The following is a 21,720-nucleotide window of genomic DNA, read 5'->3' as shown; positions in this document are numbered from 1 at the left end:
GCAATGAATGGATATGACAATGTGTGCAGCCCACCATTATGGAAACCAGGAGCCTGTGTTTTGCATGTGTATAGGTATGGGTACCAGTGTGTGTTCTGGGTGCTCACAGAGACAGGGCATTGGATTCCATGGAACCGGAGTTGTGGATTTTTTGAACCACTAAGTGGGTGCTGGGAACATAACCCGAGTCCTATACAAGGGCAGTCAGTGCTCTTAAGCATTGAGGCCTCTCTTCGGCTCCATGTCTTACACTTAAAACTAACAGTGCTTAAATTAGATGATCTCTAAGATATTTGAAAAATATTGATGGCAGGAGTTTTATTAATCCTTTTTAATTTTTTTTTTTGGGACAGAGCTTCTCTGTGCAACAGTCCTTGCTGTCTTGGAACTCACTCTTTAGAACACGTTGGCCTCGAACACAAAGACCCGCATGGGTCTACCTCCCAAGTGCTGAGATTAAAGGTGTGTGCCCCCACCACCAGGATTGAAGTCTTGATAAATCTTTTCTTCCTCCTGAAGTACACAATTAAGCACTACTTTTCTGATATTTTATTAGTGAATTTTAAAAATTACTGCTGCTAATTTTAAGATTTAATTTAAATTTTAAATCATTTATCTATTTTATGTATGTGGATGTTTTGCTTACATATATGTATATCTGCACTATGTGCCTGGTGTCTGTGGAGGACAGAAGCGGGCACTAGATCCCCTGGAACTGTAGCTACAGATGGCTATGAGATGCCATGTAGGCACTGGGAATTGATCCTGGGTTCTCTGCAAGAGCATCTAGTGCTCCCAACTACTGAACCATCTTTCTAGCCCCAAGATTTAATTTAATTTAATTTTTACATTTTTTTTCTGTTTTTTTTTTTTTTTTTTTTTTTTTTGAGACCGGGTTTCTCTGTGTAGGTTTGGAGCCTGTCCTGGAACTTGCTCTGTTGCCCAGGCCGGCCTCGAACTCACAGTGATCTGCATGCTTCTGTCCAGCTGAGTGTGAATGACCACTGCCCCACTGTTTTTTTATAGTTTATTTATTATTATTATGTGCATTTATGTTTTGCCTTCAGGTATTACTCTACAAGGGAGCCAGATACCCTGAATGGAGTTACAGACAGTTGTGAGCTGTCATGTGGGTGCTGGGAATTGAACCCAGGTGCTTAGCAAGTGGAGCCAGGGCTCTTAATTTAATTTTTAAATCAGCAAAGAAAGTAAGAGACTTACTTTCTTTTTTATTGTGCAGGCATTCTTATTTATTTATTTATTCATTTATATTTATTTATTTAGTATACAATATTCTGTCTGTGTGTATGCCTGCAGGCCAGAAGAGGGCACCAGACCCCATTACAGATGGTTGTGAGCCACCATGTGTTTCATGGGAGTCGAACTCAGACCTTTGGAAGAACCGGCAGTGCTCTTAACCTCTGAGCCATCTCTCCAGCCCAGTAAGAGACTTTCTAATGGCGTTTTCAAACATTTTGAATTTGTTTAGGTACTCCATCAGCTGTGCATCTCAGTTTCCTGCTCCGTCTTACTACTTGTACTCCTCAACCTCCTGAATCCCCTTCTACTTTAATGTCATATGTGTTTCATGTCCTTTCTACCCCTTTCCTTAGAGTCTCCCCTAGTCTTATGATTTCTACTTTCCTCACCTCTACCCATACTGACTCTCACCTAAATACATTTATATAAAATTTAGAAGTCAGAATTTCCATGAGAGAGTGCATGTGGCATTTTGCTTCTGAGCCTTGCTGCCTCTCTTGACTTAGCATTTTCTAATTACTGCTTATATGTGTGTGCTGAGGAAGCTCTAAGAAAATGTTCAGTGTCTGCATGCATCATTTACCTTTAAGAGCACCAGGTGGGGTTTTTGTTGTAGTGAAAGTGTAGACATCAGACTGTGGTCCCTCACCAGCTTCATTACATGCCTGGATTTTAAACTTGTATTGTGTATATTCACTCAATTTTTGCACTTTGTGAGTCAGATCAGGCCCATGGTAAATGACAGAAAATCTGAGAGGAAAAAGATAAAGATTAGGGAAGCAATGTTATAATCAACAGTTGAACCCAAGAAAGTCAAAACAAGCCAGAAAGAGAAAACAAAGAAAAAGGCAAAAAGAAATCAAGTCACAAGATCAATACTGTCAGGGTGGCAGGCTTTCTCTCTTTCTTCCAAAACTTCTGTTCTCTAGTACTTACATTGCACTAGGTAAAGGAAAAGTGGTTAGGAAGAAAGGAAAATACACAGCTTATCCATGGATAAGGACTAAAAGTATTGGTGTTGTTGCTTTCATGTCGACTTCGTTCACTGAAACTACAGATTTAGACTTTTGTGTGTATGTGTTTGTGTGTGTGTGTGTGTGTGTGTGTGTGTGTGAGAGAGAGAGAGAGAGAGAGAGAGAGAGAGAGAGAGGGAGAGAGAGAGAGAGAGAGAGAGAATATGGCTGGAAAGATATATCAGTTCAAAGTGTTCTAATTACAGTAGACATTAAATGGTAAAAGTGGTTACCTGCCAGATCGATCTTCCATTAATAAGTTGTAGCTTATAAAGTTGGCACGTGATTTTTTCCGTGATGCATTCCCCCATGTGAGTCTGAGACTCTGGTGTCCTTGGACCACACAATCAATCTGTGGAGGCTCGGGTAGTATTGGTTTGGTTTTGCTTCTTATTGATGGGCTAAAAGGACTTAGTCCATAATGATTAATAGCTTGAATTCTGATTCTAGTGGTAAAAATAAGTTAAAATTTATAAATTTATATGTAGTAGAGGAAATACTTTTCTTCATATAAGCCAACCCACTCTATCTCTATATAGAATGACTATTATACTGATTACAAGACAGGTTTACAAGGTAGATCTACTATTGAAAACTATTGAGGAGAGGCAGAAATGATTCTTACTAATATGAAATTTCACCAATGAGCCAGAACTCTTTTCAAAAGAAATCTGAAGTGTATTAAATATACAAAAGCAGATCTGCTCAAAATTCTCAACATTTTTCCACCTTTCCAAAATAAGATATGAGTGACTTACCTGTATGTAGTATTAGGCTGTAGATTTTTCAGAACATACTCTGTTACTCTATCAATAGTCAAGATTTTTTTATCTCCATACTCGATGTTATATCCAGTGATTGGAGAGCCATGGCAGTCTGGCTCCTCCCATTGGATAGCTATGCAACATGAGGATAGTTCGGCAGGAACTTTGTCTTCAACTTCCTGTAACATTGGAACTTTGGCGGGTACAGTTCCCGGTGTAGTTACTTTTCCAGTTCCTCCAAACATTCCAACCCCAACTATATTGACAGCCTGACAAACACATGCAACATTTGTTAGCAATTCATTTTGATGATTTTCTGTGCATGAGCCATTTTGTTGCATAACAAAACAGTGCATCATAAACTCATATTCTAACAATTTGGTTCTACATTGCAGAAATATATGCTGAGACTTGCAGGCTCTGTCTTGAGGAAGATAAAGAGTGCACACAAGGGAAGGAAAGTCAGGAGTGTTATACGGACATTTTAGATAATTAACCCCCCACAAGACTCATCAACTATGCCACTAAGCTTTTCTCCATTCTTCATGCTTGAGTTTTTATCTCTTACATTCCCATCTAGTCAATCAGTTTCACTGATCTTGGGAAAGCATATAATATATAATCCCAAACTGAACAATAATATATACATATGTCCTATACCTACTTTTCTCTGGAGACAATTTTTTTCAATAGTTACAGCTCAATACTATGACCAGGAAATCACCATTGATAAAACCCATGGATGTTACTTGGAACTGTGTGCAGTTATTTGTGTGTGTACTTAACTTTTTTTCAGTGACCATAGCCAATTCAATACAAAGAAGTTTTATTAAAGGATTCTATGTGCTCCTGTTCCAGCCACAGTATGTTCCTACTCTGCCCAACTTCTAACTCATGGAAACCATTAACTGCTAGCTATTCATCATTACTACAAATTTCTTGTTTTCAGAATATAGTATAACACAACACATAACTTTGCAGGCTCAGCTTTTAGTTACTGTAATAATCTGCAGAGCTTTCATCTATCCTATATATTAGTAATTTGTTCAAATTCATTACTGAACCATGTGCCACATTATAGATATACCTAGATGGATGGATGTTTATTTAACCACACACATGTTGAAAGATATTGAGCCGATTTTAGTTTTTGACTCCTACACATAAATGTAAGATGCTACTGTGCTCTTTTCTGGAAAGGCTATGATTCTCATCAGCAAAGTGTGAGTGACCAGTTTCCTTAGGACTTCGACATCCTTAACTTAGGCATTCTGAAAGATCCGAATGGAATTTCCTTGCGCATGTCCCTAATAGTAAATGACTCTGAACATCTTTGCATGTGCTCACTTGCCCTGGTACGTTATCTTCAGTCACCAATCTTTATTCATTTTCTTCTATCTATGTTTTTTTGAGTCAGGATTTCTCTGTGTATCTCTACTGTCCTGGAAGTCACCCTGCAGATGAGGCTGGCCTCAAACTCATAGAGATTTACCTGCCTCTGCCTCCCTGAGTGCTGAGATTAAAGGCGTGTGCTATCATTGCTTGGCCTGTATGCATTTTCTAACTGAGTTGCCTGAAATAACTCCCGAGTTTTGAGAGTCTTTATGTATTTTAGGTTCTAGCCCTTTTCAAGATATGAGAATGGCAAATATTATCTTCCAGCCAGTAGGTTCAATTTCATGCATTTTAGAACATAGAAAAGTAAAAATTTTAAACATTTAATAGCTCAAACTTACCACTATTACTTTTGTGGGTCTCTACTTTTGATATCAAGTGTTTGCCTAGACATAGATCACATAGATTTTTCTCTTACATTTTTATGTTTTTGTTTTATTTTTGTTCTTGTTTATAAATTTAGGACTTTATTTATTTTTAAGAGCCAGATTCTTGCTATGTTGCTGAGGTTGGACTGAAACCCCTGGACTTAAGGGACCCTAGCATTTCAGTCTCGAGTAGTTGATACTACATGTATGTGCTTTCTGGTTTATACTTTTATTTAGTATTAAGGTTTCATTCTGGAAAGGAAGATGTAAACTCACTGCTAATTTGCCTTTAAACTCTTTAGAGAGTTCTCCTGTGAAACCGTTTAGGACTGGAAATTTCTAAGTGTCTTTATTATATAGACACAAATTCTTTTATGACGACACTGCTACATACTACCTAGGCTGAGCTTCATTGCTTTGTGATTTTTGAGAACCAGTTTCACTTCTTGTGCTCATGTATAAAAGTGTCCTGAGTTTATAAAAATAATGCTGTTGTATCCTGGAAATCAGTGATTTGTGTCCCTCCCTTTTTAGTGCAGATGAACCCATGGCCTCTCACACTGATCACCCCAGCTGCTCTGTTCTTTTTATCCTTGTCAGTTTATGAGAATTTTTTTCAACTTTCTTGTTTTTTTTTCTAGTGAACCAATCATAATATTTTGTTGAATTTTATTATTGTTTTCCATTGTTACTTCCCTTCTTCTTGCTTTTCATTTATTTTGCCATTCTGTTCATTACCTGATATAGAAACTTAGATTACTGAATCGAGTTCTGTAGTAATATAAGCATCTAATATTCTGAGTTTTTTTCCTCAGTACTGTTTTAGTTCATCCCACTCATTTTGGCAGAGTGTATTTCGATTTTTATCCAGTTCTGTTCATTTAATATTTTTCCTTGAGATTTCAGCTTTGATCATATAAAATCTGAAACTGTATTATTTAATTTCTCTCTGATAAACCTTTAAGATATCTTTTGTATTGATTGATAATTTGATTTTACTATGGACAAAGAACACTCAGTATTAAACTTCTCAAATTAAATCCCATAGAGTGCCAGGCATGGTGGCACATACCTACAATTCCAGTACATGTTTGGTGGAGGCAGAAAGATTAATAGTTCAAGGCCAATCTAGGATACACAGAAAAACTGGCCTTTTTTTTTTTTAAGAAAAAGACAAATGAGTGGTAGTGGCACATGACTTTAGTCCCAGCCCTTGGGAGGTGGAGACAGGTGGATCTCTTCGAGTTCGAAAGCAGCCTGGTTTACAGAGCTATCCTGACTTTCCTTCCTCATGACCTACTTTCCAACCGCTATTCCTCCTTTGCCCTTCTCCAACTCCATGTCCATCTGATATTTGAGTCTTACCTTCAGTTTCTCTGAAATCCTAAAATTCTAAAATCCAATACTTTCAACTATGTCTTGGAAGGGTCTCCTCCAGGCTATCCTTGCTCCCTTATCTATCCTGTCACAGCCCTAGTCTCTGGAGCCTCCTTCTCCCTCTGGCACACTCAATCTTAAGACTAAACATGGATACTCAGGAGAGCTCTTCCAGATGTCCTGATTTGACCCTTCCTCTACCTGGCTTGTACCATGGGCCTATTCTGAAATTGCGCCTTCTTCACCCACATGTGTCTCCTCTTAATTGGATAGGAATAAGTACTCGTTCCTTTTTCTATCCCCTGCCATGCCACTTCTCCCCTCTGATGTACCTATCCAGGTCTCAGCCTCCATCAGGGTCTCTAAACAACCTTGGGAGTCATGATGGAGTTAGATACGAGGACTCCCATCCTATGAGAAACCTTTCATCAGTTAACTTGTCTTTCTCTCTAAACAAGTGTTAGAGAGAGCATCAGCAGTGTTAAATGTTGGCTTTTCACAATCTAAGATCAGTTAATACCTAGCTGTTTTTGTCTTGCAGAACTTCTGGGCCCTCCCTGAATTTTAGAGGTCACCTATGGGGGCTATGTGTGTACTTTTGAATAAACAGTGCTATTTGTTTACCAGTAAGTCAGCTCTGGTAGGAATGAATTACAAGGTTTAAAGGCTACTGGGCCAGAGAGATGGCTTAATGATTAAGATCACTTGTTGCTCTTACAGCTGTCCTGGGTTCAATTTCCATCATCCCCAGTGTGGCTCACAACCATTTGTAACTCTTGTTCTAGGGGATCTTAAGCCTTCTATTCTGGCCTTTGTGGGAATCAGTCATTTTTATAAAATTAAAATTAAAAAGGATAGAGTCATTGTTCTTCAGCAGTCCTCCATCTCATGATTAACCCTTTCACATACTTAATTGCTCCTTTGGCTGCTCCTTTGGTTGCTCCTGCTTATCATGATCATTCTGGGATTGCTCTTCCTTCCATGATCTGTTAACTTTCTCCAGAAGATTTTGGCTGACAGGATCACCTCAGTTTTCCTAGCACAGTCAACTCACAAGAAGGCCTTAAAGTTGTCCTCCTCCTCCAGACCCTTCATTCCTAGGACTGTCGCCCCTCTCTAACAGGAAGTATCATTAGAGACATCCTCACAAGCATAGTTCCTGAATTGAGAGAACAGAAGCACAGCCATCTTGTCTTGAAGGCAGCGTCATTCTGGCCTGAATAGTATCCCTTTCCATGAGACTAAGAGTTTCAGTGTTCTGAAGGCAGACTTTAATTGAATATATCATTCCCGTAATGCTATTTAAATCAGTAACATCATCTCATCTAACCCACAAGACCAACCTAGTCATTCAAGAAAATTACCAGAACCCCCAGTAAGGCTTTTCCAAGAACTAGCCCTATAAGAACCCTAGTGAGTAAATGAAGTTCATCGTCTTAATCTTTTGACTTCTGATAAGCGCCTATCCCAAGTTTTTCTCAAAGTCAACCTATCTTTGCACTGAGAAAGCAGAGGCTGTTGAATTTCTGAGTTTGAGACAGCCTGGTCTCCAGTGAGAATTCCAGGACAACCAGAGCTACACAGAGAATCCCTGTTTTTTCTTGAAATGCCAAAAGCAAAACCAACCCCCACCAAAAAATAAAGAAAGAAAAAGAAAAGGAAAGAATGAAACTGATTGTATAGAACTGAATGGGTGTATTTGTTTGTTTAAGACAAACTTACTATATATCCCAGGCTTACCTCAAACCTGTGGCAATCCTCCTCCTCATTATCTAAAATTGTGGCAATATATGCATGTATGACAGGCTGACACAAGTCAAGTGTTTTAAATAAGCAATTTAGATAATTGCTAAGTTCAGAGAGATCTGAGAACCACAGAAATCTAATGGAATTATGACAGATCAAGTGGGACTGGAAAGTACATGTGAGATCCTTTGGGGCTTTAAATAATATAAGGAACTCCAAATGCTATAGTCAAAGATAAGCAATATTCTTAGAAATCCTTTCCTTCTTGACTTTACTCTGGTATGGGAAGTGCAGTTTAATAGCTATTGTCTTCTTTATAGTGAAAGAAATGCCATCTCTACCTGGACTCTGCAAAAATACGTGGTTGCTGGAATAAGGCCTTTGACTTCGTACTGCATACAAGGGCCAGTGTAAATCAAGTGCATGGAATCTTCATCTTGTCCCCACTGCAGTCGGTAAGCAGTGATTTCAGCACCATTGCATTTAGGAATCTGAAAGACGAAATGCACACAGAAATTCAATCCTTTTTCTAAGTGGTCACTATATGAGATATTGTGGAGCAGAATAACACATGAAGCTTGTAATCCATCAAGTGAAACAGGATAGAGATGGATAGGAACAAACACAGGCTGGACACTAGAACCACATTCAAATGCACAAGTTAGAGTAAGAAAAAGAACACGCTGATTTCACAACTGAGATGAATGAAAACGAATATATTAATATTGTTTAACATTGCCATTGGTTAGTATGATAAACCACTGATCACATGCCCTGGTGAATTGGCCTACATAAGTTAAAAATCAGTGTTGTCACACATTATTAACAGACTAAGCCTTTCTGTCAATGTTAAAAAATAAACCAATGCTTGAGACTGGGGAAAAAAGAACAACCCAAATGAACCTATTTGCCTAAATAATTAGGTTAATCTATATTTTTAAGAACGTAAGTAGTTTGGTAAGACATTCACATGGGTTGTTAAAAGCATATTTTTAAATCTTTAATATACCTTATGTACCAGCCTTCAGTTACAGGTTAGAAATGGTACCAGAAAATTTTTCAATGACGTTCTTCAAAGAATAGCAAGTTCTGGGCTGGGGATATTGTTCAGAAGTAGCGCGCTTGCCTAGCATGCATGAATCAGCCCCAGCTTCAGTCCTCAGCAGCACAGAAAGTTAAACTTTTATAAAATGATTTACCTTAGCTGTCTCTTGCATTAGCTTTAAAACCTCAATTAGTAACCCAATTTGATCCCTGCTTTTATAGTTGATATCTGAAGAGCAGAATATCAGTTTTGTAGTCTTCATGATATTACGGGTATCAAGTTTTAGGTATGTTCTAGAAACCAAGCTCTGAGGGTTACGAGATCCTAATTCTACTCTATTATTCATGAGAGATTTCAAGTTTTCCCTAGAAATGTTCTAACCCATTAGCATGTTTGTGTATCAGCACAATTAATAAGAAGTTGAATCAGTGAAATACCTCCCAACTGACAACAACACAGGTTGGACCCTTGCAGGTTAGCACAGGTGTACCACACTGAGAAGGAGGGTGCTGGGCTGGTACAGTTCCACACTTCATTGAAGTAGATCCAAGCTACAAATTAAACAGACATACAAATAAACAAACCCATGCATGACTTTGCAGGCGTGGTCACTCCTTACCTGGACGGCAAGTACGGTGCAAGCATGTATTCACTCAAAGTGAAATAAAGTTCAAGTGGGTCACCTGGGCAGTGCAACGTCTCCTATTTTATGATTTTGGCCAGAAACTGTGGGTTCTTTAGGAAGTCATTTACTTACTGTACATTTCTTTTCAGTGCCTGGATACTCCTTTCTGTCATTCCGGCGACCTTTTGCTTTTTTGCCACGCATGACTGTTTCCAAGTTCCGATTAATGGATTGGTTGCCTATAAAATACATAAAATGCATTCAGTTCCCCTCTTTCCAAATTAGCTATTTTTGTACTAGTGTTTGAACACATTTTTGTTTATACTAAACACATACACTATCCTTTAGCTCCATTCCAAGTCTCTAGTATATAGGAATGGTTCTTTAAAACAATACAATATACTGTGGAGTGAGTTAAGACTCCTCTCTTAAAATACTTAGAGACGCCAAGCTTATTACATCTATTAACCTCATAATTTGACTTACACATTAAAAAGCTAGGTTTCTGTTACCAAGCAGTGGTTTACTAAGAATCATTCAATTCAGACTAAAAGGAAACTTTGCCTGATGATATTAACACAGGCACTCAAAATAGTCACAGGACTAGAAGTTTAAGCACAGTTGTCAATCATGTAAGGAAGCCTCAGTTACTTACCAAGGTTTATGTCTTTGCACTTGGTTTTACTGTTTAAGGGCAGTGAGCGACAAGATGCAGGAGGTAGAGTAGGTGTCTGAATTTTCAATACATCAGAAGGCTAAGAGATAGAAAATATTTTACTATTTTACTAAATTGGAGATCAGCTTTAGAAACATTCAGTAATATAGCAGTTTATTTCAACCCTCAGTTTGAGAACTCTCCCCTTTCTGATTTCTTACCTGGCTTTGGCCTACAGGTGAAGTGCAAAAGACTCTCAGTTTATATGTGGTGCCTGGTTGGAGGCCATCGTACAGAAATTCCTGGAGTGTGCCATTGTAGATTGTCTTCCAGAGATTTGCTGCAGGAAGAAGAGCAATTTGGCTCACTTTGTTCATAGGTCACTTCTAACTTTCAAATCCCCATAGTTAATATATGCATGATATATGCTAAGGAACAACCATCTTAGAACATAAGTGGTTCCAATAATCTTTTTGTGGGGGAGTTTTCAAAACAGGGTTTCCTCTGGAACTCACTCTGTAGATCAGGCTGGTCTCCAACTCACAGAGCTCTGCCTGCCTCTCCCTCCTGAGTGCTGGGATTACACATGTGTGCCACTACTACCTAGAGAAATGCAGTATTCTTTTTATAATAAATTATTCTGTTCCCAGTAGAATTAAACAAAAGTATAAGGGATCAGTAAGTAACAATTTCTTGTCAAAACTCAAAGGACTCCAATTACATTCTGTGGTTTGGCTTTACAGCTGTGTATTTCTATTGGTTTCTGGTTCTTTCAATTGTACTATGGCTACATAACACACTACTATTAGGTGAATCTAAGTCAACGTTTTTCTAGGGAACTCTGTACTATTTTTTCATAGCTTCTAGATGAGTGTAAGATTATTTCAAAATAAAATATTTTAAAATGTGTATTGCCTTACCACCATCTGAATTTTCACTGACTTCTAAACTGTAACTTGAAATGTGCATCCCACCATTGTCTCTGGGGGAGTCTATAAAGAGAAACATATTGTAAGTGATTCTAGAAAAAGCTTGCAAGTCTTTCACTAAAATTTTATCTCATAAATTGTAACTTCTCAAAGAGAAAAATAAAAATATGTCTCATTGTTGTATTTATATCTGTATACTAGTAATAATCTACAAACCTAGTACAAGTTACATACATTTGATATCACTCATCAAATATTTAGATAGTATTTCAAAGTTCTTGGTAAGGAACTAAACTGACAAGAATATGGGAATAACTTTAATTTATGTAGTTGAGGCAATAAATGTGTTTAAATATAACTTTTGCTTAAACTGATATTTATCTGTGACACAGAATTCTTTCTATGGTAACTATGTTGTCTAAAATTTTACTTGGAAGATGGTTATTTAAGGATCCACATGAAGTTCAAAAGTTAGTTCATGTGTGAATAATTAAGCTAGCTATAGGAAATTCAATAGCAAATTAAGAAAAAATAATAGGGTTATATAAACTTATTTATTTGGCAGAATATTTCACAAGCAAATGGGAATATTTTCTTAAGCTTAGAGCAATTGCAGAAAGATTTCTTCTCAACAGTTATTATGGGGAGAACAAATTTTAGACATAGACGAATTATTTACCCCATCCAATTTTTACTTGGTGTGCTTGAATTTCTCCCACTACATATGGTTTCTTTGGGTATCTAGGCTTGACTGGACGAGTAGAATATTTTACTTCTCTGCTGGGGTTGCTTCTTCCTTCCAGATTGCAGGCAAAAATCTGTTTGTGTAAAAGAAAATATTTTGTTGGACATTGGCAATAAACGTCTGCTTTGATAATGTGTAATGTGCAGCTGGGTGAGCATTTCCAAGAATTAAATGTAAAGCAAAATTTCATTTCAAAGAAAAAAAACAAGCATTTATTCCATTGAAGAGTTTAGTCTTATATGAAAATGCAACACCAATTATTATATTATTACACATACCCGAAACTTGTATGCAGTATTTCTCTGAAGATGCCTTATAATGCAGGAGAGATTTTCTCCATTGTATTTAGGTTTAAAACCGAATCTCTGAAAATGGAGGACAGGGAATTTAGGAATGAAACTTAGGTTCAAGCTCTAGCTTCAACTTACTATCTACCTTAATGGTCTTGAGAAAGTACCTTAGACTTTCTGAACCCCAAAGGGCCTGCACCAGTTCCTCTGCATATATGTTACAGCTGTTAGCTTGATGCTTTCTTGGGACTCCTAATAGTGGGAGTGGGTGTATCTCTGACTCTTTTGCCTTTGTTTGGGAGTTTTTCCCTCCTATTGGGTTGCCTTGTCCAGCTCTGATATTATATGAGCCTATTAGTTACGACCCAGAACACGTCTCAATGTTATCTCCTCCATTTAACATTTTGTGGCTTGTACATAGTAATTTGTGGCTGCTTGTTTAAATTGACCGGCTCTTTGACACAGATTTGAAAGCTCCAAATGGAATGAAATAGTTGCCCACCCACATGAGGAAACTGAGATGAAGGTGGACAGCTTGGCAGAATTGTGTAAAGGTGCTGAAAGTTATCTGTGACCACATAGAGTCAGCCAGAACAGGGCTGGAGCTGAAAATGCTAACAGATGTCTTTGAATAGAACGAGCAGAGTGCAGAGATGCTGCTGTTGCCTTGAGCTAGTTGAGGTTGAGCAACCTATGCAGACTTGCCCAACAGTTGCTCTGCACTAAGCCCATTCAGAACACAGGGACTCAAGGTTGTTCCCCCCTCCAAGTGAGAAGTGAGTATAAAAAGGTATTGAGAGATGAGGCTAAAGATCATAGCCCCCAAACAGGACACTTACAGATCTTGGTTCCTCCATCTCGAGGACATAAGTAAGAGTGTCATTTGGGTTTGGGTTTGTTGGGGCACACCATTCCAGCCACAAACTATAGACTCCTGCTTCTTTCAACTTAGGAGGCAGCGGTGCCAGAGGTGTGTTTCCTGATGTGTGGAAGACGGCTATTTCACTGTAATTACTAAAAGCATATGTAAAAGTGGAAACACCAGTTTCAGGATCTCATGGCACTGTACATTTTTCAATAGTGAAAATAATTCAGTGTACCTGGAGCCGAAGTGGGTACTACAAGTAATGCTGCTATGAACACAGTTGAGCTTGTGTCCCTGTCTGTGGTATGATTGAGCATCCTTTGGGTATATTCCCAAAAGCAGTATTGCTGGGTCTTAAGGGTAAGTTGTTTTCTGATTTTCTGAGAAATCGCCATGCGGATTTCCAAAATGGCTGAACCAGTTTGCACTCCCACCAGCAATGGAGGAGTGTTTTCTTTACCCCATGTCCTCTCCAAATATAAGCTGTCATTGGTGTTTTTGATCTTGGCCATTTTGATAGGTTTAAGATGGAATTGCAGAGTTGTTTTGATTTGAATTTCTCTGATGACTAAGGATGTTGATATTTCCTTAAGTGTCTTTCAGCCATTTATATTTGTTTGTTGAGAGTTCTCTGTTTAGGTCTGTACCCCATTTTTTTTAATTGGATTTTTTGTTCTTTTGATGACCAGTTTCTTGAGTTCTTTGTATATTTTGGAGATCAGTCCTCTCTCCGATTTGGAGTTGTTAAAGATCTTTTCTTTTTGTAGGCTGTCATTTTGACTTGTAGAATGTGTCTTTTGCTTTACAGAAGCTTCTCAGGTCCAGGAGGTCTCATGTATTAATTGTTGTTTTCAGTGTTTGTGCTACTGGGGCTATATTATTTAGGAAGTGGTCTCCTGTGCATTCAAGGATACTTCCCACTTTCTTTTCTATGAGGTTCAGTGTGGTTAGTTTTATCTTGAGGTCTTTGAACCATTTGAACTTGAGTTTTGTGCATGGTGATAGATATGAATCTCTTTTCATTCTTCTATATGTTGATATCTGCTTATGCCACCACCTTTTGTTGGATATGCTTTCTTTTTCCAGTTTATATTTTTTGATTTTTTGTCAAAAATCAGATGTTTATAGGTGTGTGGATTTATATCTGGGTCTTCAATTCAATTCCATTGTTTCTCCTGTCTGTTTTTATGCCAACACCAAGCTGTTTTCATTACTGTAACTCTGTATTAGAGCTTGAAGTCAGGGATTGTGATGCCTCCAGAAGTTCCTTTATTGTACAGGATTGCTTTGGCTATCCTGGGCTTTTTGCTTTTTCAAATGAATTTGAGTATTGTTCTTTTGAATTCTGGGAAGAATTTTGCTGAGATTTTGCTGGGAATCCTATTGAATCTATAGATTGCTTTTGGTAAGATTGGCATTTTTATGGTGTTATTTCTACCTACCCAAGAGCATGAGAGCGCTTTACATTTTCTGGTGTCTTCAATTTCCTTCTTCAAAGATTTCAAGTTATTGTCATGCATTTTTTTACTTGTTTGGTTAGAGTTACTCTGAGATATTTTATGTTATTTGTGGCTATTGTAAAGGGTAATGTTTCTCTGATTTCTTTCTCAGTCCATTTATTATCAGTTTAAAGGATGGCTACTGGTTTTTTGAGTTCATCTTGCATCCTGCTACATTACTGAAGGTGTTTATGAGTTGTATGAGTTCCTTGGTAAAAGTTTTGGGGTCACTTATGTAACTATCATATCATCAACAAATAGTGAGTGTTTGACTTCTTTGTTTCTGATTTGTTTCCCCTCGATCTCCTTTTTTTGTCTTATTCTCTAGGTAGAACCTTAAGTACTATATTGAATAGATATGGAGAGAGTGGACAACCTTGTCTTGTTCTCAATTTCAGCGGTATTGCTTTGAGTTTCTGTCTGTTTAGTGGTGCGTGATTCTCCTCTATATGATGTGCATATGTTTTATACTATTCGTTAATAAAAAATCAGCTTTGGGCCTATTGTAGTGCAGAACAAAGCAAGGTGGGAATAGAAGAGAAAAGAAGGCAGAGTCAGAGAGATGCCATGTAGCTGCTGAAGGAGGCAGAGTCCCTGGAACCTTACCAGTAAACCGTGAGCCTCGTGTTAAAATATAAAATAATTGAAATGGGTTAATTTAAGATATAAGAGCTAGCTGGCAACACACCTAGGTGATTGACCAAGCAGTGTTAATTAATAGAGTTTCTGTGTTATTATTTCGGGTCTGGGTGACTGGGAATGAACGGGCATCTTATACCTATGAAATGGTGCCCAATGTGGGGCACAAATTCATGACCCTGAGAGTAAGAGTCTCATGTTTTATAAATATGTAGGCAGCCCTGCCCCCAAACCTCCTATCCCCTTCAACCTCAGAGGAACTCTTTGAAACATAGCCTTCTATTATACAGAGAGGACCAAGAAGTGAGTGACCAGCCACCTGGTGGTACACTTCACTCTCTAGGCCCTCCCTACCAGGGCAAAATCCTGGGCCTCTCCCTTACTTGTCTTGGCTTCTCTAGCCAGCCAGCAGGAGAATTTCCTGCAGGTAGGCTGCTCTATTATACCCCCACACCAGCTATCAAACTCTGCAATCTACAAATCCCGCCCTGCCCACAAGTCCTCCTATCCCTTTGAAACCTCAGTGGAATTCTGAAACACTGCCTGCTACTACCAAGAGGTGAGTGATCAGACATCCAGCAGAACACCCCACTCACTAGGCCTTCCATACCTGGACAAAACCCCAGACCCCACCTTTCTCAGCTTCTATAACCAGCCAGTAGGTGAGTGTCCTGCAGGTGGGTGGCTCAAAAACCTCTGAGACACAGACAGTGACAGTACAGAGCAGACCAAGAACAGTTACCAAGACAAAGATTGGCACTTCAAGGATTGGACCAAGATGCAAAGATACTGCTGGCATCAATTGAGTGAAGAGATGGGTAGGTGCCAATGTAAGAGTTCGTCCAACAACCTAAAAAGCAGCATGATAACACCAGCACCCAGTGGTCATACATCAGGAAGACTTGATCATCCTAACCCAGAAGAAGCAGAAGAATATGATTTTAAACATAACTTTATGAAGATGTTGGAGACCGTTAAAGAGGAAATGAAAAACTCCCTTCAAAAATGGTGGAAAAGACAAACAAAAAGTAGAAGAAATTAATAGATCTCTCAAAGAAACCCAAAAAACAAAGCAAAAAGAATCGAACAAGTGAAGCAAACAGTTCAAGTCTTGAAGTCTGAAATAGTGGCAATAAATAAACCAAAGGAATTCTGAATATGAAAACTCTGGGTAAATAAATGGGAACTATAGAGGCAAGTATAATGAACAGAATACAAGAGATAGAAGAGAGACTCTCAGGTGTTGAAAATACTATAGAAGAAATTGATTCAGTGGTCAAATAAAACATTAAATCTAACAAATTCTTAACACAATACATCCAGGAAATCTGGGACATTATGAAAAGATCAAACCCAAGAATAATAAGGATAGAAGGAGAAGAACTCCAGTCAAAGGTGCAGAAAATATATTCAACAAAGTCATAGAAGAAAACTTTCCCAACCTAAGGAAGGATATCCCTATGAAAATACGAGAAGCTTACAGAACAGCAAATAGCCTGAATAAAAAAAAATCCCCTCACCATATAATAATCAAAACACAAAACATATAAAATAAAGAAATAATATTAAGAGCTGCGTAAGAAAAAAAGGTCAAATAACATATAAGGTAGACCTATCAGAATTACACCCAACTTCTCAATGGAAACTACAAACTCCAGAAAGTCCTGGGCAGATGTGTTGCAGACACTAAGAGACCACAGATGCAAGCCCAGACTACTATAACCAGCAAAACTTTCAATCATCACCGATGGAGAAAACAAGATATTCCATGACAAAACCAGATTTAAACAATATCCTTCTACAAATCTAGCTCTACAGAAAGTACTAGAAGGAAAACCCCAGCCCACGGAAGCTAATTGAACCCACAAAAAAGACAGTAAACAGATAACCTCACATCAACAAAACTCTAGGAAGGGAAACACACACACTATCACTGAAAAATCATAGCAATTAACAATCATTGGTCCTTGAATTCTCAATATCAAAAGACTCAATTCACCTATAAAAAGGCAGAGGCTAAAAGAATGGACACAAAAGCAGGATCTAGCCTTCTGCTGTATACAAGAAACACACCTCAACCTCAAAGACAGACATTACCTTAGAGTAAAGGCTGGGGGAAAAGATTTTCCAATCAAATGGACTAATAAAGAAGCGGGTATAGCTATCCTAATATGTAACAAAATAGACTTCAAACTAAAATCAATCAAAAGATATGGAGAAGGACACTTTGTACTCATAACAGGAACAATCCATCAAGATGAAGTCTCAATCCTGAACCTATGTCCCAAATACAAGAGCACCCTCTAACGTAAAACAAACATTAATAAAGCTTAAATGGCACATCAAACCCCACACACTAATAGTAGGAGACTTCAATACCCTACTCGCCTGGATGGACAGGTCAACCAGATAGAAACCTATTAGAGAATCAGAGAACTAACAGATATCATGATTCAAATGGAATTAACAGATATCTACAGAACATTCTACCCAAGTGCTAAAGAATATACCTTCTCAGCACCTCATGGATCCTTCTATAATATAGATCACATATTCAGTAATAAAGCAAATCCCAACAGATACCAAAAAAGTGGAGTAACTCCCTGTATCCTATCGGATCCACCATGGTTTAAAATTAGAATTCAACAGCAACACTAATTTCAGAAAACCCACAAACGCATGTAAATTAAACAGTGCTCTATTGAACCACCCCTGGTTTAAGGAAGAAATAAAGAAAGAAATTAAAGACTGATGTGGGATTTCCCTATGTACCATTGATTAATAAAAAAACTGCTTTCGACCTATAGCAAGGCAGAACTTGGGGAGGCTAAGCTGAATGGTGTGAGAAAGGAGATGGAATCAGGGAGAAGCCATGGAGCCGCCAGAGACAGAGCTAGGAACTTTATCCAGTAAGCCAGAGCCACGTGACAATATACAGAATAATACAAATGGGTTAAAATAATATGAGTTAGCAAATAAGAAGCTAAAGCTAATGGGCCAAGCAATGATTTAATTAATACAATTTCTGTGAGTTTATTTTGGGTCTATTGTAGACGGGCAGCTGGGAACTAACAAGCGACACTTCTCCTACATAAGACTTCCTAGAATTCAATGAAAATTAAGGTTCAGCATACCCAAAGCTATGGTACACTCTGAAAGCAGTGCTAAAAGAAAAGTTCATCGAATTAAGTGCCTACATAAATAAAATGGAGAAAGCTCACAGTACTGACTTAACAACACAACTGAAAGCTCGAGAACAAAAAGGCAGACTCACCCAAGGAGTAGAAGATAGGAAATAATCAAACTGAGGGCTGAACTCAACAAAATAGAGACAAAAGCAATACAAATAATCAATAAAACAAAGAGCTGTTTTTTTGGGAAAATCAACAAGATAGACATATCCTTATCTAAAATAACTAAAAGATAGAAAGAGAACATCCAAATTAACAAAATAAGAAATAAAAAGGTGGACATAATAACAGATATTGAGGAAATTCAGAGAATCATTATGTCATAGTATACAAACATGTACTCTACAAAATTGAAAAATTTAAAAAAAATGGACAATTTCATGGATAAGTACCATATACCAAAATTAAATGAAGACCAGGTGTACAATTTTAATAGACCTATAACCTGCAAGGAAATAGAAGCTGTTATCAAAAGCCCCTCAACCAAAAAAATCCCAGGGCCAAATGGTTTCAGTGTAGAATTCTAGCAGAACTTCAAAGAAGAGCTGATCCCTATCCTCCTCAAAGTGTTCCACATAATAGAAACAGAAAGAACATTGCCAAACTCATTTTATGGGGCTACAGTTACCCTGATATCAATACTATACAAAGACTCAATCAAGAAAGAAAATTACAGACCAGTCTCACTCATAAACATAGATGCAAAAATACTCAGTAAAATAATAACAAGGCAAATGCAAGGACACATCAAAAAATCATCTACTGTGATCAAATAAGCTTCATTCCAGAGATGCAGGGATGGTTCAACACAGAAAATCTATCAATGTAATTAATCATATGAATAAACAGAAATAAAAAAAATGATCATCTCTTTAGATGCTGAAAAAGCACTTGACAAAATCCAACACCCTTTTATGATAAAGGTCTTGGAGAGATCAGGGATACAAGAAACATCTAAACATAATAAAAGCAATATACAGTAAGCTGACAGCCAACATCAAATTAAATGGAGAGGAATTCCAAGCGATCCCACTAAAATCAGGAACAAGATGAGACTGCTCACTCTCTCCATATCTATTCAATATAGTTTTTGAAGTTTTGGCTATAGCAATAAGAAAACAAAAGGAGAACAAGGGGCTACAAATTGGAAATGAGGAAGTGGAACTTTAATTATTTACAGGTGATATGACAGTATACATATGTGACCCCAATAATTCTACTAGGGGACTTCTACCACTGAGAAATACCATCAGTAATGTGGTAGGATACAAGATCAACTAAGAAAAATCAGTAGCCCTCCTATATACAAATGATAAAAAAGCTGAGAAAGAAATCAGAGAATCATCACCCTTTACAATAGCCACAAATGACTTAAACTATATTAACCATATACACACACACACACACACACACACACACACACATATATATATATATATATATGTGTGTGTGTGTGTGTGTATACATATAGGAGGCAACCCTAACCAAAGAAGCAAAAGAGCTTTTTGAGAAAAACATTAAGTATTTGGAGAAAGAAATTGAAGAAGATACCAGAAAATGGAAAGATCTCTCATTCTCTTGGATATGTGGGATCAACATAATAAAATGGCAATCCTACAAAAAGCCATCTATAGAGTCAATGCAATCCCCATCAAAATCCCAACACAATTTTTTCACAGACTTTGAAAGAACAATAACCAACTTTATATGGAAAAATAAAAAACCCAGAATAGCCAAAACAATCCCGTACAATAATGTAACATGTGGAAGCATCACCATCCCTGACATCAAGCTCTATTACAGAACTACAGTAATGAAAACAGCTTGGTGTTGGCATTAAAAACAGAGAGATTGACAAATGGAATTGAATTGAAGTCCTTGATGTTAATCCACACACCAATGAACACCTGATTTTTTGACAAAGAAGTTAAAAATATACAATGGAAAAAAGAAAGCATCTTCAATAAATGGTTCTGGTATAACAGGATATCAACATGTAGAAGCATGAAAATTGATCCATATCTATCATCATGCACAAAACTTAAGTCCAAATGTATTAAAGTCCTCCATATAAATCCTACCATACTGAACCTAATAGAAGAGGAAGTGGGAAGTAGCCTTCAATTCATGGGCACAGGAGATCACTTTCTGAATATAACCTCAAGAGGACAGACACTGAGAGCAGCAGTAAATAAATAGGACATCCTGAAACTGAGAAGCTTTTGTAAAGCAAAGAACACAGTCAATAAGACATAAATTCCTATTTTTACCTTGAGTATCTGGCCAAAAAGAGTTTTAGAAAATCAAATTGTCTAATATGATTTTCAAAGTATTGTACACCATGTCTTGCTTTCTTACTGCCTAAGGTGAAAAATGGATATAAGAATGTCCCTTTCTCTCTATCTGAATGTCTTTCCTTCCTTGTTTCTGTCTGTTGCAACTTCATTCAGGCTGACTGCTGTTTAGAATATCTGGTTGTGCACATGTTATCTTCTAATGTATTCTCTATAGTCCTGGATCATCTTCTGAGCCACCCCCCTCAATTTATCTTGCTATTTTAACAGACTCCTTTTTATAACCAGCTCCCAGAACTTAATTAAGAATCCAGGGCTTGAATTTTCACTGCCATGTAAACTATCTCACTTGTTTACCCAACGACAGCATCACGTGGAGCTCTTTCTTTCTAAATTGTAGCAATTGAAAAATGAGGAGGAATTGGAGGTTCACTTTTTTATCCTCCTAAAGTTCAAATTTGTCTACCAGGAAGCTTGTAGATGAAAATGGATGATCTGATATTTAAATAACATCTTCAATCTAATGAGCATTTTTGATTTTTTGAAAACCAACTATTAGAAAAAACTAAACTAAAAACTAACCCTGTCTAATGGAAGAATCTAGGAAAAAACGAAGAATTTAACCTAGGTATAAGTTGGGGCACAATGATTATATGCTTATACAATATACTTGAAGTGAATAACACAAAGTAATTAAAAAGACTTACTTATACATGCTTTTGTAGATTTCATTTTTACCATCGCTAGATAGTGCCAGTTCAAATGTCACAGGAGAATTAATATGATCACATTTTTCAGTACTGTTCAGATTCCATGAAACAGTAGCAGATCTTGTTTGGATATTAGAAATCTAAAATGATAGAAATGCAAGGAATATACTTAAAAATCATGATGTGTAATTTTGAATACAGTCTTTTTCTTCAGTCTTAATTGATATTAGGTGTATCACTCATAGTAGGTGCTGAAATACTGTGATGAAATATCTAGCTATTAATTTTATGTTTAATGGTGCTGCATTGG

General features: G+C 37.4%; 1 protein-coding gene across 1 annotated transcript in view; it reads right to left on the bottom strand.

The window, feature by feature from the left end:
• The window catches only part of LOC121442720 (fibronectin type III domain containing protein 3C1-like), a 39,296-nt gene that overhangs the window by 1,619 nt on the left and 15,957 nt on the right, over positions 1–21,720 (bottom strand). Inside the window, exons 2-13 of the mRNA XM_041644325.1 lie at positions 13,052–13,226; positions 12,201–12,287; positions 11,857–11,995; positions 11,169–11,240; positions 10,470–10,588; positions 10,249–10,348; positions 9,726–9,832; positions 9,406–9,519; positions 8,265–8,414; positions 3,032–3,306; positions 2,507–2,719; positions 1,844–2,010 (exon numbers count right to left, since the gene is read on the bottom strand). Of these exons, the coding sequence (XP_041500259.1) occupies positions 1,844–2,010; positions 2,507–2,719; positions 3,032–3,306; positions 8,265–8,414; positions 9,406–9,519; positions 9,726–9,832; positions 10,249–10,348; positions 10,470–10,588; positions 11,169–11,240; positions 11,857–11,995; positions 12,201–12,287; positions 13,052–13,226 (1,718 nt within the window). The remainder of the gene's footprint in view (positions 1–1,843; positions 2,011–2,506; positions 2,720–3,031; positions 3,307–8,264; positions 8,415–9,405; positions 9,520–9,725; positions 9,833–10,248; positions 10,349–10,469; positions 10,589–11,168; positions 11,241–11,856; positions 11,996–12,200; positions 12,288–13,051; positions 13,227–21,720) is intronic.

Source organism: Microtus oregoni, unplaced genomic scaffold (genome assembly GCF_018167655.1).
Source record: "Microtus oregoni isolate MIOR12 unplaced genomic scaffold, Mior012 000094F_ref0000399, whole genome shotgun sequence".
Taxonomy (NCBI): Eukaryota; Metazoa; Chordata; class Mammalia; order Rodentia; family Cricetidae; genus Microtus; species Microtus oregoni.
The sequence above is the reverse complement of the archived record's forward strand: the minus strand, read 5'-3'. Positions and strand labels throughout refer to the sequence as shown.